The 25,459-nt window shown below is 42.5% G+C and overlaps 1 protein-coding gene across 1 annotated transcript; it reads left to right on the plus strand.

The window, feature by feature from the left end:
* Positions 1-781: 781 nt before the first annotated feature.
* LOC146688456 (uncharacterized) lies at positions 782-24,554 on the plus strand. The gene is made up of 3 exons (XM_085439096.1): positions 782-1,033; positions 20,401-20,751; positions 22,106-24,554. Exons 1-3 carry the CDS (start codon positions 862-864, stop codon positions 23,650-23,652), a joined length of 2,070 nt encoding a protein of 689 aa, XP_085295222.1. The 5' UTR covers positions 782-861; the 3' UTR covers positions 23,653-24,554.
* The last annotated feature ends 905 nt before the right edge of the window (positions 24,555-25,459 follow it).

A 25,459-nucleotide genomic window follows, 5' to 3' on the forward strand; every position in this document is an offset into this window, starting at 1 on the left:
GCAGGCTCTCTGCTTTCTCTCCTAGCCTTCACTGGCCTTGATCTCTATCACAGATCATGAGCTCTGTCTCAGCTCCGTAACGCTCTTCTGGCCACCGATGGCCCTTTAACTCTGCCCGCTCTGTGTCTCATTTACCACAATCCACTTCTAAGCTTAGAATAGAATAGAATTATTGTTACAATAAAATTGTGGAATTGTTTGATTGCTTTCTGTTTATCAATAAATCATGTTCCGTTCATCCTAAAAATCTCTGCTTATTGAAATGAAGCTTACACATGGTTCAATAAAGAAAAATCTGTATCGCAGATCTGTCTGTGTTTGTTGGCCAATCTATCCTTTTCATCACTTCCACTTTCCTGTCAAGCTCACTGCTGACATCACTGGTCTAGTCCAATTATCTTTCTATCCGGCCCTCGCAGTCTTTCATGCAGACCGGCTCTTCCTCATCTCAGCCTCTCACATGCTACTCAGAGCTCCTTCTTTGTGAATGTTTTGTCTAACTTCTGCCTGTTACTCCCAAATAATAATTTACATTATTTGCGAACACTGAGTTTAAAACTAGTGATTTTGTATTATTATTTTGTACACACTCATTTCCTGTTATGGCATTAAGTTTCTTTGTATGCACCACTGGCTGTATAAACATCACTGGATAACAGTCCTTTCTATAGTCAGTGGTGCATAGGTTGTCATTTTTAAATAAAGCTTGTTAAAAATGTCGATGGGTTTTATTGTGAAAGGAAGGAACAGGAAGAAGTTTTTTTGCACATGCGTAGAACGTTTCTGGCTCTGCTCGGTAGTCGAAGCTAAAAACGGTTGTGTACTTTATAGCAGATAAATATTTGAGCTGCTGAAGTAACGATGTGTTCAGTCGAGTATTTGAGAGACTTTGTTAATGAGCGACTAACGGCTGCTGCTGAAGAGATATTCGGAGCCTTTGTAAAAACGATCGTCCAGAATGAGGCCGATGCCAGGCAGCGCATACTCCGGGATATCACCGTTAAGTTCCCCAAAATAAAGTTACAGAGAATAGGTACGTAACAAAACCACCGCTGCATGATAAAGCTGCGAACTAGTGGATCAGTAGCACGCATTTAAAGGGGTGAAACGGACAGGTAGATGTAACGAGGTCACGGAAATGCTGCTGTAAACTTCACTGAAAATAAATTGATGCCCTCGGGTTATTGTGAAGGAGCGCATACCTGAGACGGTTTACTGCAGGTTCCAGATGGCGTAGGAAATTGATTCACATTTCAGGCGTGGGTGTAACACAAAGAAGGTTACTTTATAGTTTGATATCGATCACATAACGCGTTTCTTTTGTTAGCAGTGCGTGTCTCTTTGTGTCTCTGCTTTTGGCCACATACTGATTTATATAACCCCACCCCTATTCTCTCCGTGGGATACTACTACATCTGTCCTTTCAAGTTGTCTTTGTGTTAGCTGCGTTGAGAAATCTGGAGAAATTATAAAGCTCATGGACAATGGAGACATTCAAGGAGCAGCTGAAACGAGCACAGCGAGCAGGAAACACAGTATTATCCCAGTTATATTTTCCCAGTGCAGTAGTGTGTTTATTTCTAACACGACTGCTCTAAAACTTCAACTGTATTCATGCAATCAGTACACGGTACTCAGTTTGTTCAGGTCCCAGGTGTCCCTTAAGAGGGTCGTTGACCCACTATTCAAATCAAATCCAAATCAAATCACTTTTATTGTCACATCATATGTGCAGGTACACTGGTCCATTACATGCGAGTGAAATTCTTGTGTGTGAGCTTCACAAGCAACAGAGGTGTGCAAAACATACCATAACATAAAACAAGGAAAATATAAGAATGGCTAAATCTGAGAGTAATAAATATATGTACAATATATAATAGTATATGCATTACTGGATGTGTATACTAAATATGTTTTTCTACGTGTGTGTGTGTGTGTACACATATTTTACAAATTAAATAGAGTAAACAATAAATAAAATGTATAAACTATACAGAGGTTGGTAGTTGAACATGTGCAAAACAAGTGGCATTAATGTACAGTATGGAGTGCATAATGTTGAAGTTCCAGTAGTAAGGGTGAGGTGTCTGTGATGTATATTCATCATGTGAGCCAAGGTGTCAAAAAAGGGTGTAGGTCGCTATCGGCAGAGACTTCGGGTGAAGCCATTGTGGGACCTCGCCTCGCCCTATCATGTGACTTATTCAGATCAACTGACGCAAGATGTGAGTAGGGGTTGAGGTGCCTGGGAAGGGATCTCAAAACTGGGATGTAGGTAGCAGACAGTTGGTGTCGTAAGCCCCGCCCTCTGTTCAAGGATGGTTTCTTTCACTCCTCTTTCAAACCATCTGTTTTCACTGTCCAAAATGTGGACATTGGCATCCTCAAAGAGTGACCTTTGACCTTTAGATGCAGATGTACAGCCGAGTCTTGTCCTGTCAAGGTGGCGCTTCTATGCTGTGCCATGCGTTTATGCAGTGGCTGTTTAATTTCTTCACTGCAGAGGTCTGAGCTCTCCTAGTTGCACTCCACAGCATACACTGTGTTGCTTAGCTTGTGTTTGGGATGAACCAGTTTGTGTATGAGTGTGTGGCTCGTTGGTGTCTGACCTTCTTTACTCTGCATCTGTGCTGGTTGGATGAAGGCCCAGCTGGGATAACCACATATTTTGAAAGCTTTGTTTACATGTGTGTTCCATTTCTTTGCCTCCTGCCCTGGGCGTGTTTTCTGCCCAGTGTTGTAGGGTCCAAGTTTGTGTTCCAGACGGTGGTGGGAGTCAAAGAGGAGGTAGTGGTCTGTGTGTGTGGGCATCAGCTATACTGCCGCAGCGTCCTCTGTTGTTGTGGTTGTGTCACATACAAATGACATCACAGGACTTGCAGTTGCGTTGCTATGACGTCCGACACACATTGAGGTGGTATTTAGTAGTAATTAAAAACAACAGTAACAGAGTCGAGTCAGGCTAAGTTGGTAATAATGGAAGACAAGCTGTTGTGGTGCAGACATGTACGACTGTGTTGGTTTTATGGTTGTTTTATTGATGTATGAGTACAGAAGCTCAGAGCTTTACAGATTACACAGAGACACAAACACTCAGATGTCTCTATGTCCAGTTTTTAACTTCTTCCCTTCCTCTATTTTTAATTTAACCAGGAAGATCCCATTGAGATTAAAAACCTCTTTTTCAAGGGAGACCTGCCAAGATAGGTAGCAGCACATATCTCACAGTTACGGAAATTACACAATTAAACACAGGCACACACACACACACACACACACACACACACACACACACACACACACACACACACACACACAAAAGCACTTCCTGTGTCAGTGCTTATGTGCTTGTATTGTCTGACACATGTTGTTGAGGACAACACTCCAGCAGCTTCCTGTGCCCTAACAGCAGGCATACATGGACGTGACTGTGTTGTGGTGGCCTGTGTTTTTAACAAGGCTAACACATATCCCCTGAACTAACTTTCACTGTGTTTCTGTGTTTCACTGAGTTTCTGTTTCACTGTGTTTCACTGTGTTTCTGTGTTTCACGTTTTCTGTGTTCCACTGTGTTTCACTGTTTCCGTGTTTTTCTGTGTTTCACTGTTTCTGTGTTCCACTGTGTTTCACTGTTTCCGTGTTTTTCTGTGTTTCACTGTTTCTGTGTTTCACTTTGTTCCACTGTTTCCGTGTTTCTCTGTGTTTCACTGTGTTCCACGTTTTATGTGTTTTTCTGTGTTTCTGTGTTTCACTGTGTTTCCGTGTTTCTCTGTGTTTCACTGTGTTTCTGTGTTTCTGTGTTTCACTGTGTTTCTGTGTTTCACGTTTTCTGTGTTCCACTGTGTTTCACTGTTTCCGTGTTTTTCTGTGTTTCACTGTTTCCGTGTTTTTCTGTGTTTCACTGTTTCTGTGTTTCACTGTGTTTCACTGTTTCTGTGTTTCACTGTGTTTCACTGATTCTGTGTTTCACTGTGTTTCACTGTTTCTCTGTGTTTCACTGTGTTTCTTTATTTCTCTGTGTTTCACTGTGTTTCTGTATTTCACTGTGTTTCACTGTTTCTGTGTTTCACTGTGTTTCACTGTTTCTGTGTTTCACTGTGTTTCTGTGTTTCACTGTGTTTCACTGTTTCTGTGTTTCACTTTGTTCCACTGTTTCCGTGTTTCACTGTGTTTCTGTGTTGCACTGTTTCTGTGTTTCTCTGTGTTTCTGTGTTTCACTGTGGGGACAGTGTTCTTTGGGTTGTATGCACTCCTTGTTTTCTCCAAATGTCATGTGCCCACAGGAGGTATTTCCAATATGCATAATCTTTCTCCAGGTTGTCCTTAGTGTACTTTATTCTGGCTTGAGGGTGAGGGAGATTTTTTTGTTGGTCAGTAACGTTGCAGTCCATTGTCTGGGTTTTAGTGATTGTATTCTTTGAATCTACTTTTCACAACGTGGCTAAGTCATTCACTCTAGTGTCTCGGCAGCTGTTCTGGGTCTTTAGACCGCTGGATCTTTCTTCAGGCATTTTCTGTATTGTGTGGCACACTTTATATTTCTTGATGTTGCTTCTAATTCCAATTCTTTAAACCTGGAAACGCTGTAATAACTTATAGCCATCTCCTGATTTGTGAGCAACAAAAGTTATTTTTCTCAAGTTTAAATGTCTTTGGTTATTTATATATGACTTCCAGCGCCACTCCAAGCTTGCAGCCAGTATCAGCAGCTGCGATCTGACAGAGTCCTTTTTTCACTTTGTCCTTAATGTAAATATGTAAGAAAATTGTGTATGTTTCTGTTCTGTGTCCTGTGTACTCTTTGTTTGTATATGTGTCTTTTTGGCTGCTGTTACAACCAAATTTCCCCTTGTGGGCCAATTAAAGGATTATTCTATTCTATTCTATTTTTGGCATGATGTTCAGACAGCTCAAACCTTTGCTGGACTGTTAGTGTGTGTACATTGGAAGATAGCCCTCAGTTTGAACGTAACAACCTTTGATGATTACAGAGTTAACCTTGTAGAGTTGATGGATGTGCCTGTGCTCCAAAGCACATGACCGATTCAGGACTTTTGTCGACTATGCGAACTTCATACTATAAACCAGTTTTTAAATTGTGTTGGTAAGCAAAGTAAAAATAGGCTTATAATAAATAATCTACAGCAGGGGTAGGCAACCTTTCTGATGACGAGTGCCATTTAAAATTTCCTCAGAAGTCAGTGTGCCATATGATTGCATTAGCAATAAATTTAATAACTCTCTATATGAACAGTTACACAATATATAGAACCACTTTATAGAATTATATTTGTTTGCAGATGTTGGCAGCTATCAGCGAATAGTTATCAGCTGTTTTGAAACAAAAAAAAGACACTTTTTATCCATAACAAGAACTACATGACAGCAAATGACAGGAATATACTGTTGGTGTTTTTATAGACTTAAAAAAGGCGTTTGATACAATTGATCATTCTATATTAATGAATAAACTAGAGAGATATGGCATAAGAGGGTTAGCATACAAGTGGATGAAAAGTTACCTGGATGACAGAAATCAATATGTCGAATTCAATAATGTAAAATCTAAGCAGTTGAAGGTAACTTGTGGTGTTCCTCAGGGCTCTGTGCTGGGCCCTAAATTATTTTTATTATATATAAATGACATATGTAGCATTTCCAAACTGTTAAAATGTGTATTGTTTGCTGATGATACCAGTCTGTACTGCTCAGGTAAAAAACTAGAACAGCTTCTGACTACAGCGGAAAAGGAGTTAAATATATTAAAAAACTGGTTTGACATATATATATGTATATGTGTATGTATATATATATATGTATGTGTGTATGTATGTATGTATGTATGTATATATATGTCTATGTATGTATATATATGTGTATGTATTAGGGGTGCAACGATATTCGTATCGATATTGAACCGTTCGATACAGTGCTTTCGGTTCGGTACACATATGTATCGAACAATACAAAATTTGTAATTTATTTTATCAACTTTCCTTCTGACGATGCTGTCTGTGTTGAGCGCTCAGTGGATCTGCACTCGACAGTGCAGCCTAGGCGGAGTAGTCGAGTGCAGATTCACTGAGCACAGGGCAAGCTAGCGAGACAGAAGTTAAGCTCTCCTTGCAACATGCCAATATGAACCCCTCCACCCTCATTCAGATCTGGCGTTTGGAACTATTTTGGTCTTCATCTGACGTATGACCCTGAAGGTAAGCGCGTCATGGACTAAAGTAAAACAGTATGTTGGATGTGCCACGCAATGCTCAATTACATGGGTGGGAGCTAGTGTGTTAGCGCAGTTAGCTCGCTAACGTGTTGGCCGTCCAGCCCCACGCTCAGGGCGATCCGCGGTAGCTCGTTAACAGAGATTTGCCGTGTTGTGGCGTTAAGGTCATTTCAACGAGATTTACGCTGACAGCACTAGTGGGAACACAACGAATATGACTGCACATTTACTCCAACATCATCCTAGTGCAAAGACAAGTGGAAGCCGACAAAAACAACAAGCACGCATGCTACAAACTTTACCCGAGTCATTTAGACAGCCGTTAGCACAGGATTCTCCTTATGGGGACCTGATATGTTTAATATGCTGCTGAGAATATAGCCCAGAAGAAGCGTATAGTATAGCTTTTATTTTGGAAAGAGACATTTCTCTGTAATAAACTCTCTTTTCCAAAGATGAGTGATTCCTCAATCAGATACAGGGCTCGCAATATCGCTAGCCCGACGTCCCGGGGCTAGCGATCTTTCCAGTCGGGCTACCAAAATCTCTCTCTGCCCTGCCCGTCGGGCTATTGTAGGAAGGAAAAATATATGTCAATGCTTTTGCATTCTTTCGGAAATGTAGCTGGGTAATTATGTCATTGGCATCGGTGAGCCACTGTCAATATGTGACATATTGAAATCGCGTTTGAATTTGCGCTTCTCACATAAGCTCAGCGATTCTCTGCGAGATCAACCTCTCACATGTTTAAGCTTGCTGCGGGAGATTTCACTTGTCATGTTTGCATAGTAAGCTAACGATTAATAAGACGATGTCAGAGGAATTGGTGCACAAATTATCATCACTCACAGATCAGTGCTGTCGCTCTCTATACACAGTTCGCACGATTGCAAAGTGAAAGCAAAAAATCAAGCGCAAATTCAAACGCGACTTCAATATGTCACATATTGACAGTGGCTCACCGATGCCAATGACATAATTACCCAGCTACATTTCCGAAAGAATGCAAAAGCATTGACATATATTTTTCCTTCCTACAATAGCCCGACGGGCAGGGCAGAGAGAGATTTTGGTAGCCCGACTGGAAAAATCGCTAGCCCCGGGACGTCGGGCTAGCGATATTGCGAGCCCTGTATCTGATTGAGGAATCACTCATCTTTGGAAAAGAGAGTTTATTACAGAGAAATGTCTCTTTCCAAAATAAAAGCTATACTATCCGCTTCTTCTGGGCTATATTCTCAGCAGCATAAGGAGAATCATGTGCTAACAGCTGTCTAAATGACTCGGCTAAAGTTAGTAGCATGCTTGCTTGTTTTTTTTCTGCTTCCACTTGTCTTTGCACTAGGATGATGTCGGCGTAAATGTGCAGTCATATTCGTTGTGTTCCCACTAGTGCTTTCAGGTTAATCTCGTTGAAATGACCTTAACGCCACAACACGGCAAATCTCCGTTAACGAGCTACCGCCGATCGCCCCGTGCATGGGGCTAGACGGCCAACACGTTAACGAGCTAACTGCGCTAACACACTAGTTCCCACCCATGTAATTGAGCATTGCATGGCACATCCAACATACTGTTTTACTTTAGTCCATGACTCGCTTACCTTCAGGGTCATACGTCACATGAAAACCAAAATAATTCCAAACGCCAGATCTGAATGAGGGTGGGGGGAGGTCCATGTTGCAAGGAGAGCTTAACTTCTGTCTCGCTAGCTTGCCCTGCGCTCTTCCTTCTGACGATGCTGTATGTGTTGAGCGCTCAGTGAATCTGCGTTCGACTACTCCGCCTAGGCTGCACTGTCGAGCCTAGGCGGAGTAGTCGAACGCAGATTCACTGAGCGCTCAACACATACAGCATCGTCAGAAGGAAAGTTGATAAAATAAATTACAAATTTTGTATTGTTCGATACATATGCGTACCGAACCGAAAGCACTGTATCGAACGGTTCAATATCGATACGAATATCGTTGCACCCCTAATATATATATATATATATATATATATATATGTGTGTATGTATATATGTATGTATGTATGTATGTATATATATATATATATATATATTAGGGGTGCAACGATACACAAAATTCACGGTTCGGTTCGATACTTTGGTGTCACGGTTCGATATTTTTTCGATACAAAAAAAATGTTCATGCCTTTTTAATTTGTCATTTATTAAAATTATAAATATATATATTTTAACTCAAAAGTACAGTTTTTAAATTTAACCCTAACCCCTGTGCGTGTTTTTTATTTTGACAGCGAATGCGCACCTGTGGACTACTTATGTGCAGCCCTGGTTATTTAGCTCGTCATATTGCAGCCACAGAAATTCTTTTGTCCATGAAACCATAAAGCTGCACTTTCTTTTTGCCTTATAGTCTGATTTGTCATAACTTCTCCGTTTTGTGGTAAGCTTTTCTTTGGCTGTCACTTCTTCACCCTGACCATGACTTATTTGGCTCAGCAGAACTGAAATGCTTTTACACACGCACTCACATAAGCTCAGCGATTCTCTGCGTGATCAACCTCTCACATGTTTAAGCTGTGGGAGATTTCACTTGTCATGTTTGCATAGTAAGCTAACGATTGATAAGACGATGTCAGAGTAATTGGTGCACAAATTATCATCACTCACAGATCACTGCTGTCGCTCTCTATACACAGTTCGCACGATTGCAAAGTGAAAGCAAAAAAACAAGCGCAAATTCAAACGCGACTTCAATATGTCACATATTGACAGTGGCTCACCGATGCCAATGACATAATTACCCAGCTACATTTCTGAAAGAATGCAAAAGCATTGACATATATTTTTCCTACAATAGCCCGACGGGCAGGGCAGAGAGAGATTTTGGTAGCACGACAGAAAAAATCGCTAGCCCGACGTCCTGGGGCTAGCGATATTGCAAGCCCTGTATCTGATTGAGGAATCACTCATCTTTGGAAAAGAGAGTTTATTACAGAGAAATGGCTCTTTCCAAAATAAAAGCTATACTATCCGCTTCTTCTGGGCTATATTCTCAGCAGCATAAGGAGAATCATGTGCTAACAGCTGTCTAAATGACTCGGCTAAAGTTAGTAGCATGCTTGTTGTTTTTGTCTTTGCACTAGGATGATGTCGGCGTAAATGTGCAGTCATATTCGTTGTGTTCCCACTAGTGCTTTCAGGTTAATCTCGTTGAAATGACCTTAACGCCACAACACGGCAAATCTCCGTTAACGAGCTACCGCCGATCGCTCCGTGCATGGGGCTAGACGGCCAACACGTTAACGAGCTAACTGCGCTAACACACTAGTTCCCACCCATGTAATTGAGCATTGCATGGCACATCCAACATACTGTTTTACTTTAGTCCATGACTCGCTTACCTTCAGGGTCATACGTCACATGAAAACCAAAATAATTCCAAACGCCATATCTGAATGAGGTTCAATTTGCCTGTTGCAAGGAGAGCTTAACTTCTGTCTTGCTAGCTTGCCCTGCGCTCTTCCTTCTGACTATGCTGTCTGTGTTGAGCGCTCAGTGGATCTGCGCTGGACAGTGCAGCCTAGGCGGAGTAGTCGAACACAGATTCACTGAGCGCTCAACACAGACAGCATCGTCAGAAGGAAAGTTGATAAAATAAATTACAAATGTTGTATTGTTCGATACATATGCGTACCGAACCGAAAGCACTGTATCGAACGGTTCAATATCGATACGAATATCGTTGCACCCCTAGTATATATATATATATAAAAAACACCCAGCACGCCCCTGCGGGCGGTTTATCCTTCAAGCTCGGGTCCTCTACCAGAGTCCTGGGACCTTGAGGGTCCTGCGCAGTATCTTAGCTGTTCCCAGGACTGCGCTCTTCTGGACAGAGATCTCCGATGTTGTTCCTGGGATCTGCTGGGGCCACTCGCCTAGCTTGGGAGTCACCGCACCTAGTGCTCCGATTACCACGGGGACCACCGTTACCTTCACCCTCCACATCCTCTCGAGCTCTTCTCTGAGCCCTTGGTATTTCTCCAGCTTCTCGTGTTCCTTCTTCCTGATATTGCTGTCATTCGGAACTGCTACATCGATCACTACGGCCGTCTTCTTCTGTTTGTCTACCACCACTATGACCGGTTGGTTAGCCACCACAATTTTAGGGCTGCTCAATTAATTGAATTTTAATCATGATTACGATCTGGGCTTTCAACGATCATTAAAAATGACTGAGCCGATTATTAGCCCCTCCCTCATTTATCCGCGACACCTTAAAGGCCGGTCCGTGAAAATATTGTCGGGCATAAACCGGTCCGTGGCGCAAAAAAAGGTGGAGACCGCTGATTAAGAGGACCCGAGGGAAGCTCGGAAAGCTAAGCAGAAGTTATTTGGAGAGAAGAGTGACTGCTGTTGGCTGAAAAGAGAGGTAAAAAAAAACTTCAGTGGTGTTGCACACTATTTTATATTATTTTTTAAAGTCATTATTCAATACGTTGTTATTGTTAACCCTTTAAAGCTGGTCAGAGCTGCACGCTCCGTTTTGTGTAGCTATTTTTAATTCCCTGTAGAACCTGAACCGTGTAAACTAGCGCAATATATTTTTTTGCATATGAAACCGGAGGAGTTGTACTTACATCTTATGCCATCAGCTTGTCCTCGGTCACGGTTTCCTTCCACATAAAGCTTTGCAAAATTTGCATAAAAAGCGCTTGCAGGAACAAAAACATAATATTCCAGAAACACGCTTTGCCGATCCGATCAGCTGTTCGTAACACTTCCCACAGTGAAACAGACGTCAGCGCGAACTGTCGCATGTCCGCCATTTCCTGCCCGAAACCGGAAGCGACGTCATTTTCGCAGAAAATGTAGTTTTTTACTTGTAGGCCTTAAAAGCCTATAATGGTGTTTTCATAAGTCATGTTTGACTTTTCTGAATTGTTTCTGGGATGCTTAGAACTCGAATTGCACTGCTGGAAATAGTTTATTTTGATGCACCTGCTGTTTTCTTTGCAAATTTGCATCATAGGATTGTTTTTTTGTTTTTCCTGCAGTATATAAAAATTGGTGTATCTCCAAAATAAAACTATGAAGACACTCAAAATAAATTTCCTGTGGTGGGAAACTATTTTTTGCAACTTTTTTGTATTTAAAGTTTTGAGAGATAAACCTCTTAAATTTCTCCAAGTAGAAATATATGTAAAAAAAAACAAAAACAATTTTCAATTTTTTTGTAGTTTATTGCACTTTTTTGCAATTAATGTAGTTACTATGGACTTAATGCATACATATTATTAAAATATGGGCTATAACAGTAGTATAGCAACTTGAAATGCTCCCACAAATGGCACTACAACATGTAAAAAAATAATATGAGCTCTGGCGGACTTGGTTCTATAGTAGGTCTTAAAGGGTTAAATAAATATCGTCAAATAATTGAGATCTCAATTTCAGTGAAAATAATCGTGATTATCATTTTTGCCATAATCGAGCAGCCCTACACCATTTTGTCCGTCTGTATCTGGAAGTCCCACAGGATCTTAGCTCGGTCATTCTCCACCACCCTTGGGGGCATCTCCCATTTTGACCTCGGGACTTCCAGGTTATACTCGGCACAGATGTTCCTGTACACTATGCCGGCCACTTGGTTATGGCGTTCCATGTATGCCTTGCCTGCTAGCATCTTGCACCCTGTTGTTATGTGCTGGATTGTCTCTGGGGCATCTTTACACAGCCTGCACCTGGGGTCTTGCCTGGTGTGATAGACCCCAGCCTCTATGGATCTTGTGCTCACAGATTGTTCTTGTGCTGCCATGATTAGTGCCTCTGTGCTGTCTTTCAGTCCAGCTTTGTCCAGCCACTGGTAGGATTTCTGGATGTCAGCCACCTCCTCTATCTGCCGGTGGTACATACCGTGCAGGGGCCTGTCCTTCCATGATGGTTCCTCATCTCCCTCCTCTTTCTTGGGTTTCTGCTGCCTGAGGTATTCACTGAGCACTCGGTCAGTTGGGGCCATCTTCCCAATGTATTCTTGGATGTTCGTTGTCTCATCCTGGACTGTGGTGCTGACACTCACCAGTCCCTGGCCCCCTTCCTTCCGCTTAGCGTACAGCCTCAGGGTGCTGGACTTGGGGTGAAACCCTCCATGCATGGTAAGGAGCTTTTTTGTCTTTATGTCAGTGGCTTCTATCTCCTCCTTTGGCCAGCCTATTACCCCAGCAGGGTACCTGATCACGGGAAGGGCGTAGGTGTTGATGGCCCGGATCTTGTTCTTACTGTTCAGCTGACTCCTCAGGACTTGCCTGACCCTCTGCAGGTACTTGGTGGTTGCAGCCTTTCTAGCGGCCTCTTCATGGCTCCCATTTGCCTGTGGGATCCCCAGGTACTTGTAGCTGTCCTCTATGTCTGCAATGTTGCCTTCTGGTATTTCAATCCCCTCAGTTCTGACTACCTTCCCTCTCTTTGTTACCATCCGACTACACTTCTCCAGTCCGAACGACATTCCAATGTCATTGCTGTATAGCCTGGTAGTGTGGATCAGTGAATCGATGTCTCGTTCACTCTTGGCATACAGCTTGATGTCATCCATGTACAGGAGGTGGCTGACAACTGCTCCGTTCCGTAGTCGGTATCCGTAGCCATATATAATATATATACCCCCACCCGCCCCCCGGAAGAGGGGGGTATATTACAGCACTGAGCTTGAACTCTGGGTCAAAGATTCAAGTTGCAGTTATATATATTTCCAATCACCTTAAATCTTCACTCAAAAGTGTATATACAGATGTATTATACATAAGAGACAAATGTTGTTCCTTCAGTATGTTGGCATTACTAAATTTGGCTCAATGCTTACATATATGTGTAAAAAGAAAATGTACGAGCTGTGAAAACAGTTTCTGATAGAATGAAGAGTAGACTGATATATGAAATATTCCTTTATTGGGTGAGAAAATCAGACCATGTCATAACTGCTTTAAGTCATACAGAATAGATATCAGAGCCTTAAACAGGCTGACGTCTGCTAAATGGGTCAAACTGGGCAGAAAGTCTACAAACACATAACATCCTTATAGTAGAGCTGGGCGATATGAGATTTTTTCATATCACGATATGTTTTTTTCATTTCAGGCGATAACGATATCTATCACGATATAAGCCAAATAACTATATTTGTAAGATTTAAATGTGCCGTTGCTCACAAGTAAAATGTGAAATAATCAGCAGCTTGTTTTTATTTAAATATTTATTTCCCATAATAAGTTCAACAGGGTAGATGTACTTAAGGAACATGAGACTTTTTCAGATAAATAAAGGCAAATATTGCAAACTACACAAAAGGCAGCCACTAAAGCGTTTAAGTTTCAAAATAGCACAAACGAAACAGACTAAATTGTCAATTCCACTTAGAAACAAAATATTAATTCTAAAAATAAATCTTAGTTTGTTTTACAGAAGAACAGACAAAACTGACTAACTTTTGTCAATATCAAATAAACTGAGAACTAAAAGGAAATTCTCAATCTCTCCTTGTGTTATAGCTGAGCTTTTCAAACAGTTTTAACAGTTACTTTAGTCTGACAAAAGCCGAATGACGAATTAGCGCTTCCAGTCAGAGACTGAGGCTACGTCCACACGTACATGGGTATTTTTGAAAACGGAGATTTTCCATTTTCGTTTTAAAAAATAATCCCGTCCACACATAAAGGCACTAATGTCACATAACTTTGCCGACATGTGGCCAACAGTAATGTTTTAATTTTCTTCGTTATTAAACATTCACACATAATAAATAAGTGACATCATATTCAGTACTTACTTTTGACAGTTCACTCTTTGGCCGCTCCCTTCTGCCTTCTGCCGTATTTTGCGGCAAAATAATCCACACCCACCGCCGCGCTATGAATTGTGGGATATATGGGACCACAAAGCGTGCACCGGACCACACTTGATATTTGGGGAAATCGACGGCGCATTTGGAGTACGCATTTGAAGTGCACTTCGAATTGGGACCGCGTGGCGGTGACGTAATCGGACTTAAAATGCGTACTTCAAGCGTGCAGACCCTGAATTGGGACACAGCCAGAGAGTTACAGGACTCTATCCCAGACCACAGGCTCATAATACAAGTCAGAGCTTTATTTTTAAAAAAAAGAAAAAAAGAAAGTTGTGTTTTCAAAATTGGAGTTCAAGTTATTTTTACTTCCAATAGTGTTAACATACTACACAGGACATGGACAAGATTTTTTTAATTTTCACTGTAAGTGGGCTAAAGCAGTTAATTAAAAGTAGTCTAACATAAATGTAAATGCTGTAATTTGATTATTTTAATAAACCATGTAACTTGGATGGATTCGATGCTGGTGTGACCACAGTGCACACGTCTGCTCTTGCTCACAGTGGTCCAAGGGATCGCTCAGGGAGTTGGTGTGTTCGCTCAGACACATGAAACACAGGGAACATTACCAAGTACTGATGTCACAGGTGCTGGTCCAAAACACACCAAGGGCAGAGAGCCTGAAGATGTCTGAGATATGTTGATGTTGGGTGGACAGGATTTCTTTTATTAATAAAACATTATTTAAGGAATCTTAAATCTCAGAGTCAGTGAGCTGTCGGCTTTCAGCCCCGACGGCGTGTTCGTGTACATGCTGTCGGGTGAGAAATCCGAGAAAGAGAAAGCTGATTCTGATGGTCCGCTCTGTGTTTATGGCTTCCTGCTCTCATTTGCTGTTTGTTGAAATAGTTTTGTGAGCTTTAACCTGAGATTCCGGCATTTCTGGCAAAATACATTTATATTTAAAAGTCGATTCAGGATTTCATGAATCGATATCGCTTTGTTCAAGCTACTCACCTCTCTCTATGTGCCTGCACTTTCAAACGTCCATGCGAAGGACTAAGGGACAATTACAGGACCACGGCCAATCGCAGAGGTCCCATCCCTGACTATCTCTGGACGCTAACCCCCCAAATGCGAACAATCAGAGATTTGGTTGCCCTCTAGAGCCCTGCAGGTCTATTTTCAGTTGAAGATATGGGTGAGTGCTACAGAGTCATGCATTAAATGAAGCACTGAAGCAAAGAGTTTGCAACAATGATGTTTTATAATTGAGTTAATACAATTACTCAGTGGGTGGCTGCAGCTCAGTGTCCACTATAAACACACCGCTTTGCTGAGTGTCAACAACAGATGGTGCTTTCTTCAAAAAAAACCTACTCGTGCAGGTAACTACTCGTGTAGTGCACGAATACCTAAATGCTTGCTCCATGGAGGATGATTGTTGGGATGTTCTCTTTGAGAGCTTTCATTCTTAAATATTTTCACCTGGTAAAATATATCCATCCATCTTCTTCTGCTTATCCGGAGCCGGGTCGCGGGGGCAGCAGCCTAAGCAGAGAAGCCCAGACCTCCCTCTCCCCAGCCACTTCCTCCAGCTTATCTGGGGAACACCAAGGCGTTCCCAGGCCAGCTGAGAGATCAGAATCAGAATCAGAATACTTTATTGATCCCTGGGGGAAATTATTTTTTGTTACAGTGCTCCATTTTAAACCAACATTAAGACAAGACAGACAATACGCTAACTAAGAATAGTACAATATATACATATATATACATACATACATACATACATAAGTCACTTATAAATAAATAGTTGGAAAAGAAACATGTGTAGCTGTAGCAGCAAACAGTGTGTTAAGTGGATGCGTTGTACAGGGAGATGGCCACAGGCAGGAATGATTTCCTGTGTCGTTCAGTGGTGCTTTTGGGTAATCTCAGTCTCTCACTGAACGAGCTCCTGTGACTGACCAACATGTCATGGAGTGGGTGGGAGGTGTTATCCAACATTGTCTTTATCTTGGACAGCATCCGCCTCTCCGACACCACCTTGAGGGAGTCCAGCTCCATCCCCACAACATTGCTGGCCTTACGGATCAGTTTATTAAGTCTGTTGGCATCTGCGACCCTCAGCCTGCTCCCCCAGCATGCAACAGCATAGAGGATCGCACTGGCCACAACAGACTCATAGAAAATCCTCAGCATTTTCTGGCAGATGTTGAAGGACCTCAGTCGCCTCAAAAAATAGAGACGACTCTGGCCCTTCCTGTAAAGTGCTGTGGTGTTTTTAGCCCAGTCCAGTTTATTGTCAATGTGTACTCCAAGGTATTTATAGTCCTCCACAATGTCAACACTGACCCCCTGGATTGAAACAGGGGTCAAGTGTTTCCTGGTCTTCCTGAAGTCCACGATCAGTTCCTTGGTCTTTGCCACGTTGAGCTGCAGATGATTCTGCTCACACCACGTGACAAAGGAGTCGACCACAGCCCGGTACTCTGTCTCATCATCCCTGCTGATGCATCCAACCACCGCAGAGTCATCAGAAAACTTCTGAAGATGGCAGGTCTCTGTGCAATGGCTGAAGTCTGTGGTGTAGAGGGTGAAGAGGAAGGGGGAGAGGACAGTCCCCTGTGGTGCCCCTGTGTTGCTAATCACCTTGTCAGACACACACTGTGGGAGACGTACATATTGTGGTCTTCCTGTCAGGTAATCAACAATCCAGGACACCAGAGAAGCATCCACCTGCATCGCTGCTAACTTATCACCCAGGAGGGTCGGCCTGATGGTGTTGAAAGCACTGGAAAAGTCAAAAAACATGACCCTCACAGTGCTCGCCGGCTGGTCCAGATGGGTGTAGACACGATTGAGCAGGTAGATGATGGCGTCCTCTGTTCCGAGACGAGGCTGATAAGCGAACTGAAGGGGATCCAGATGTGGTCTTACTATGGGTCGCAGCTGGTCCAGGATGAGCCTTTCCAGGGTCTTCATGATGTGGGAGGTCAGTGCCACGGGCCTGTAATCCTGGGGGCCACTGGGACGAGGCGTCTTTGGTACAGGGACGAGGCATGATGTCTTCCACATCACCGGGACCCTCTGCAGACTCAGACTCAGCATAAACAGTTTATGAAAGACTCCACACAGCTGGGGGGCACAGGTCTTGAGGACAAGGGGACTCACTCCGTCTGGTCCAGCAGACTTGCCTGAGTGAAGTCTCCTCATTTGCATCTCAACCTGGTATTGAGTGAAGGTGATGGGTGGGGGAGGGGTGTCAGGAATCTCACAGGAGGCAACATGTGAAGCGAGAGGCTGGCACAGTGGTGTGGCTCTGGATTCCAGGCTGACTGCAGGTGAGGTTGTGGGGGTGGGAGCAGACACTGTGGTGTCGAATCTATTGAAAAACAGATTCAACTCGTCGGCTCTATTCTCACCTCCCTCAGCTCCCCTGCTGTTGGTTGGCCTGAATCCAGTGATGGTCTTCATGCCCCTCCACACCTCTCTCATGCTGTTCTGCTGGAGTTTCCACTCCAGCTTCCTCCTGTAATTGTCCTTAGCCTCTCTGATCTTGTCCTTTAGTAACACCTGGATCTTCCTCACCTCCTCTTTGTTGCCCCCTCTGAAAGCCCTCTTCTTGTTGTTGAGGAGGGCTTTGATGTCCTTAGTCACCCACGGCTTGTTATTTGGGTAACAATGAACAGTCTGAGCTGGAACAATGGAGTCGGTGCAGAAAGTTATGTAGCCTGTGATACACTCAGTAAGCCCATTGATGTCCTCGGCGTGAGGCTCACAGAGTGTTTCCCAGTCGGTCACCTCGAAACAGCCCTGTAGTTCCGCTATTGCCTCCTCTGACCAGAGATATAATCTTTCCAGCGTGTCCTGGGTCTGCCCCGGGGCCTCCTCCCGGTGGGACATGCTCGGAAAACCTCGCCCAGGCGGCGCCCAGGAGGCATCCTTGTCAGATGCCCAAACTGCTCGGCTGGCTCCTTTCGATGTGGAGGAGCAGCGGCTCTACTCTGAGTCCCTCCCGAATGGCCGAACTTCTCACCCTATCTCTAAGGGAGAGGCCAGCCACCCTTCGGAGGAAGCTCATTTCTGCCGCTTGTATCCGCGATCTCGTTCTTTCGGTCACTACCCACAGCTCGTGACCATAGGTGAGGGTAAGGGCGTAGATCGACCGGTAAATTGAGAGCTTCGCTTTTACGCTCAGCTCCCTCTTCACCACGACGGACTGGTACAGCGTCCGCATCAGTGCAGCCGCAGCACCAATCCGTCTGTCAATCTCCCACTTTCTTCTCCCATCACTTGTGAACAAGACCCCGAGATACTTAAACTCCTCCACTTGGGGCAGGAACTCATCCCTGACCCGGAGTGGGCACTCCAGACAAAGAGCGATTCAGAAGACCCCTATGAAAAGACCATTGAGGGAACAGTTCACCCTGCCCGGGATAGGGTTACCGGGGCCCCGCCCTGGGGGGGAGGGTGCCCGAGGGCGAGCGTCTGGTGGCTCGGCCGGACACAGCCCGAAAAGGGGACATGGGCCCATCTTCCTGCAGGCCCACCACCCGCAGGAGGCGCCATAGGGGTCTGGTGCAATGTGAGTTAGGCGGCGGCCAGGATCAAAGGTCCTGGCGGACCGATTCCCGGCTACCAAGACTGGTAAAGTATAAAAACTCAATATTGTGCAAAAGTCTTAACCTGCTCATGGTTTATGTATACTTTGCATAGGAGAGGCCACAGTTTCACCTACTGCGATATATTTTTTTGTTCTTTGGCTACTGGCTGATTTTAAAATCATTTTCAGTCCAATGCTGTACCAGAAGAGGAATGTTTTTCCAAACCCTGTTTTAACCTAGCAGCCATCCAAATGTGAAGTGTACTAGAGCAGTGTAGATATGGGTGGGTGACTTTAATCAGCTGTTGTGTGGTGAGTTCAGGGTGAGCTTTGTGGGAGCTGTGAATGTGCGACATGGCACTAAACAAAGCAACCACATGGTGCCTTTCAGAAAACGGGTCATTAGAGGACTGCCGATAAAATATTGTCTAGACTCTGTCAATTCCATAAATGTAATTTTCCTACTTGATTTACAATTTTGCTGAAACTAATTGTAAGAGGAGCATGTGCTCTGAGGAGAGTCAGAAACACACCAGGGTAATAAGAGTGATATTGGATTTTTCATAAACACAGCTCTCCACTAGAAGCCAGGGATGTTCCTGACGTCTTAGTCTGTTTTTCTTTTTTTAATCGCCTAACTCGTCTAAAACTAAGAAACACTCAGATATTATGTTACATTTGAAAAACCGTTAAGTAAACATGCCAAAAACTAATAACATTTGAACAACTAATCACATTCTTCATACCTGGCATTGTGCATTATGAGCATTACACGCTATACTGCAGACAGACACCCAAGAGGAAAAACACACAATAAACTGATGTCAAACATGAAAACATGTTACTACAAAAGATGTTTGCATATTACTAAAATATGACAACAAATAGCATTTGAAGCGTGTGGCACATCGTGCTGTGCGTTATGATTGATGCATGCTGCAGACTGGTGCTAAGGCTAATACCTGGAACCAGGAGCAGCCTGTTTGTGAATTCGTAGTCCTTTGAGAAGTTCTTGGACTTTAGACATCCACTGCAAATGATTTTCATCAAGTATCAAAAAGATTTCTTGAAAATTTCTCCAATTAATTTAGGCTAAAAATGGAGGACAAGAACAAAAAGATCTGTATTTCAGTCAGAGAGACTTTATTTATCCCCAAGGGGCAATTAAAGTAGATGATACCTTGCCGACCATACATACAATACACAAACATCACATTGGAGAGACAGGTCAGGCTAGGTAGCACTGGCTGCTCGACCACATGAGCAGCGACCCAAACCGAAACCATAGAAAATGCACAACATAAAGCTCTGTGGAGGATATTTAATTTACAAATGAGGCACTGAGAGGCTCCATCCTCAATCGCAGATTGACGCTGAAAGGTTAAAAACTAAGGCTTCGCATTGTTAGTAGTTCCAGTCCCCTCTCTTTATCGCCGCCTCCCATGCCATGCCTCTTGTTGTTACAAGGAGAAAAAATAACTCCCCCCACACTGAGCTCCAACAGGGAGATCCGTTTGAGAACAGAAATGGATGGTTAATGTACATTTTTAAAAAGCTGCTTCAATTAAAGCTGTCCAACAAATGATGAAACAGTGTGAGCAGCATGCTCTCACTGTAGAACCTTAAATTTAGCATTTTTATTGTTGTTTTATCACAAAGAAACCTGTTTCTGTCACTAACTTGAATGTCCAATGATCACAGGAGTAACCTTTTGTCATGTGTACCTTTTTATTTCTTTTTTTCTGAAGATCTCCCACAACATGTCTACAATACGGACGTTCTCACAGACCAGCAGCTCTGCAATGAGGAGAGCATCTCCAGTTTGGACCAGGAGGAAACGGTTCCTCTGCCGATTAAAGAGGAACACGAGGAACACTGCTTCACTGAGAATGAAGAGCAGCTTTTACTGAAGCAGGAAACTGACACCTTCATGGTGCCTTGCACTAATGAGGAAAGTGATGATAATGAACCCAAAATACGTTCTGACCAGTTCATCTGTCACAGCTCTCCTGGATCTAAGAATCATTACCAGGAAGTAGACAACCGTGTGGACACCAGCACAAAGCTGAAGCCAAAGAAGAGACAACACAGAAACAAAGGTTACAATGTTCCCATTCGTCAGAGTGAATGTAACATTACTACTGAAAAAAAAGAAAATGGCAAATCAAAGCAGTTTGGCTGATATTTCCTTCATATAACTCACCAACACATGCCTTCATGGAGATAACTCTAACTTAGAGTTTGTCCTGGAAAAATAGTTTGTTCCTTTCTAACAAAAACTCGCTTACTAATAAAAACCATCCTCTTTTCTGCACCGTAGCTATGCTGACAGTCAGAGCTCTGCACAGCCCAATAACCTATTAACTTTAAGTAGTCATGATTTCTTAAAATTCTTCACAAGCAAAAGAATTTAGCCATTCAAGAGAGGAAACGATCACATCCTTCCATGAGATCCATCTTCAAGTATTCAACTTAAACATCCACTGATTTTTATTTAGACTGCTTCTTTCAGTCTCTCCAAACCATCAGTGTGTCTATTAGACACAATAGAAATACAATGCATTGATATTAAAAGTGATAATTTTATCAGTGTTAAAAACATTATGTACCACGGGTTTTTATGCTGCTGTAAATTAACCATTACTTTCAAAGCCTTTAGTTGATAAAGCTGCCTCAGGTCATTACAGATCTACCTATTTATTTTTCAAAAATGAGACCTGATAACAGAAATCAGTTAAACTGCAGGTTTGTCTGAAAGACATAACGGTCTGCATGTCCAGTAATTGTTTTTCTCCTAAATTCAGACAAAATGGAGCTTTAGAAACATGACGTTTACTCTGGTTTAACACAACGACTCCAGAAACACTGAAGAGTCTCGGAGTCATTTTTAACCAGCATATGTCCTTTAACGTCCGAGTTAATGGTGATGGTGAAAAACTACACCACACATTTGTTACTTCAAGGCTGAACTATATTGACTCCTTGTTGTTGGCTATTTTAAAGGCTCCCAGAAAAGCATAAGTGGATCTAAGACACTGCAGCAAATGTACAGCAGCACTAACAGGAACTAGAAATGGGAACTATTTCTCCCATGCTGGGTTGTCCTTACTGACTACCTATTAAATCCATAATTGAATTTAAAATCCTTCTTCTCACCTACGAAGTCTTGAATCATCAGGCCCCATTATATCTTAATTACCTCATAGTACTCATACTATCCCAACAGAGGACTCGCGGACTGCAGGCTTGTCTTTATTAACGCACAAGCCTCGGCTGTCAGCTGCACACATACAAATTGGTGGAAGCAAATACATTTAGATGGTGAACGGATAGAAAAAACTCACAATATCATACACCAAATACAACAATGTCTAAGGTCATTATTGGTGTTGAAAAATGTATTTACCTCTCATCGCAGTAGTAATGTTTTTATGTGTCCCTTTATTCCTTTAGACCACTATGCATGCAAGGAGGACATTTTCGATGACAAATGGCTCTTTAACCTGGAGAATAAATCTGGTCTGAACCAGCAGGACCTAGGCCTTCTACAAATAAAAGAGGAAGAGGAGGAACTCTTCACAAATCAGGAGGGAGAGCAGCTTGTGCTGGAGGGAGAGCAGCTTGTGCTGGAGGGAGAGCAGCTTGTACTGGAGGGAGAGCAGCTTGTACTGGAGCAGCAAACCAATCCCTTCATGATCTCTTCAGTTTTTGAGGAACAGAGTTCCTGTAAAGAAGAGCCAAACAGCCAGCTCCTTTCTCACGAATCTCTATGCCAGGGAAGAGCAGATGAGAAACCATATTCTTGTAACACCTGTGGGAAGAGATTTAAATACGTGTCAACATTGAAAGTACACACGAGCATTCACACAGGTGAGAAGCCTTTCTCTTGCGACGCATGTGGGAAAAAATTCAGGAGAAAGGATAACTTGTTGGTCCATATAAGAACTCACACCGGTGAAAAGCCTTTTGCCTGTAACATCTGTGGGAAAGCATTTAGTGACAGATCAAATCTGATATGTCACATTAGATATCACACAGGTGAGAAGCGACATTCTTGCGATACTTGTGGGAAGCGATTTTATCATAAAGGCAATTTAACGGTGCACATGGCGACGCATACAGGTATAAAACCTTACCAATGCAACACTTGTGGAAAAAGATTTATCCGCTTGGAAAAGTTGAAGTGCCACATAACCATTCACACGGGTGAAAAGCCATATTCTTGTGAAGCATGTGGGAAAAATTTCAGAAGACGTGACAAAGTACTGAACCACATGAGAACCCACACAGGTGAAAAGCCCTATCCCTGCAAGATCTGTGGGAAACCGTTTAGGGACGCTTCAAATTTGATACGTCATGTTAGGTTTCACACAGGTGAGAAGCCATATTCTTGTGCCACGTGTGGAAAAAGATTTACACAAAGCGGTAATTTGACTGCCCACATGAAAACTCACACACATATAAAGCCTTATCAATGCAACACATGTGGGAAAAAATTTACCTGCTTATCAAAGTTGAAAAGGCACACAAGAACTCACACAGGTGAGAAGCCGTATTCTTGTAAAACATGTGGAAAAGGTTTTGGCCAAATGAGGGATTTAACTGTCCACATAAGGACTCACACAGGTGATAAGCCCTACTCCTGTGTAACCTGTGGTAAAAGCTTCAGTCAGAACAGTCATTTGAATGTACACATGAGAACTCACACAGGTGAGAGGCCATATTCTTGCAAAACCTGTGGTAAGACTTTCAGTCAAAATAGTCATTTGACTGTCCACATGGGGTCTCACACAAGTGAGAGTTCTTGCAAAACATTTGGAGAAGTTTTTACTCAAAGTGGTGGGAGTGTTCACGTGAAAAATCACACAGCTGAGAGGCAGCACCTTTGCAAATCTCCTGGCAAAGGTTTCAGTTCTGTGACGGATCACACAAGAATCCACATGGGTGAGGGGGTGAAATTTAGCGAAACTACAACAAGATGTGGTCAAAGTAGTGACTGACAGTGTACACAAGAAGTTGCACAAGTGAGAGGAAGTATGTTTGTAAAACCTGCAAGAAGAGGTTCATTCCATGAGGTTTAATGCCACCATTGTCAAAGCATATAAAACTGCAAAATGTGGAAGATGTCAAAGTAATTGTCACTGAAACATTGATACAAATCACATGGCAAAGAGAAATTGTATTCAAATAATTATGTCACGTTATTAAGAAATGGTCGGGGAGAGATGCATCGTCAAAAACAGGAAATGTGTCAAGAAGCCAATAGAAGGGAAGCGGGGAGAAAATCCTCCACATCTTATGGAGCGATAGGTCCAAATGTAAAAAATTCAGCTTGCTAGAGTGCATGAAGAAGGTCAAGAAGAGACAACGGTGAGTGTTTTACAGCCATCGTTAAACACAGTGGGGACTCTGTTTTGGTTTGGGGCTGCATTTCAGCCACTGATGTTGGCAGTCTTATCAAAACTGATGAAATTATGAACCTATTAAAGAAGTGTCTGTGCATCTGTAAAGCTGTAAAGTGTCAGCATGACACTGGGCCTCATTTACTAATGTTTACGTAGAATTACTCTGTGTAACGAAAAAAAAAATTGTTCCCAAGAAAAATTATTGTTGGATTTATAAAACATACAACCGGCCTATTTAGTTTTTACTGCTTATTTTAATTTATTTATTTTTATTTAACCTTTATTTAACCAGGAATGTCCCGTTGAGATCAAAGACCTCTTTTTCAAGGGAGTCCTGGCCAAGAGGCAGCACATTTCAAGACAAATACATACGAACAAACAAAGTTAAAATTACACAAAACAATTACACATTATTGAGGCAGCCTGTAGGCCTTTGAGTTTAGTTTTAAAAACATTTAAAGACAACAATTCAGTTAGTTTCCAGTCTTTCTGTAACATGTTCCATGAAAAAGGCGCAGAGTGGACAAAGGCTTTCTTACCCAGCTCTGTGCGGACAAGGGGAACAGACAACAGCAGCTGATCATTTGAGCGCAAGGAGTAAGAACCACTATTTGTCCTTGTGACCAAAGTACAAATATAAGGAGGCAGCAATCCAAGCATAGCTTTGTAAATAAAAGTGTACCAATGCCCCTGTCTTCTAATGGCCAAAGAAGGCCATTTTACTCTTAAGTACAAATCACAGTGATGGGTCAGGTATTTACAATTGGTAATAAACCTCAAGGAAGCATGATACATCGTGTCCAACATTAATAAATCTGAAGTGTTCGGAATCAACAACCTTGTAGAATACAGTTTGCATACTATCTGCAGACTGACCCGCCCCAATTTTCTACATAAGGACACATTTCCCTCCAGATGAAGTGGAGAAAGTGGTGATGATGTGGTAAAGAGAGACGCCTGCACCTCTAGGCAGGAAATAAGGAGAAAGTGTGACTGCACAAAATTAAATAATAATGTCTGAGGTCCAAGGTGGAAGCTTTCCAAAGTGTTTCCACAGGAGTGATGACTTTTTAAAAATAAATAAAAAGCGATACTGAGTCTGAAATGCAGGAGTTCATTTCCCCTGAAACACTTATTTTCGCTCAAGTAAGAAAGAAAATTTGAAAAAGGCGCTATGACTAACAGACGGAGGACAAGGACCACATGGAGTAATCTGTCAGCCTCATATGAAAAGCTCAATGCAATGAAAACAGAAAATCCAGATTCTTCAGCATCAAGGGTGTAGTACCAAAAACATATATATTGTAAATGATCACATCCAACAATGGTAGAAGTCATTTTCAGTGGAAAAATAAGAACATTTAAGAAACAATAAAACACAGATTAATGGAATATTTTTAAA

Source organism: Copadichromis virginalis, linkage group LG18 (genome assembly GCF_057382275.1).
Source record: "Copadichromis virginalis isolate Kocher_CV1m ecotype Utaka linkage group LG18, C_Virginalis_male_GT1.1, whole genome shotgun sequence".
NCBI lineage: Eukaryota > Metazoa > Chordata > Actinopteri > Cichliformes > Cichlidae > Copadichromis > Copadichromis virginalis.

Excerpts from the sequence above, each read along its gene's own strand:
- LOC146688456 (XM_085439096.1), top strand. The coding sequence starts at position 862 with ATGTGTTCAGTCGAGTATTTGAGAGACTTTGTTAATGAGCGACTAACG. Across the intron at positions 1,034-20,400 it reads AATAAAGTTACAGAGAATAG|ATCTCCCACAACATGTCTAC; the intron begins GTACGTAACAAA and ends TTTTTTCTGAAG. Across the intron at positions 20,752-22,105 it reads GAGACAACACAGAAACAAAG|ACCACTATGCATGCAAGGAG; the intron begins GTTACAATGTTC and ends TTATTCCTTTAG.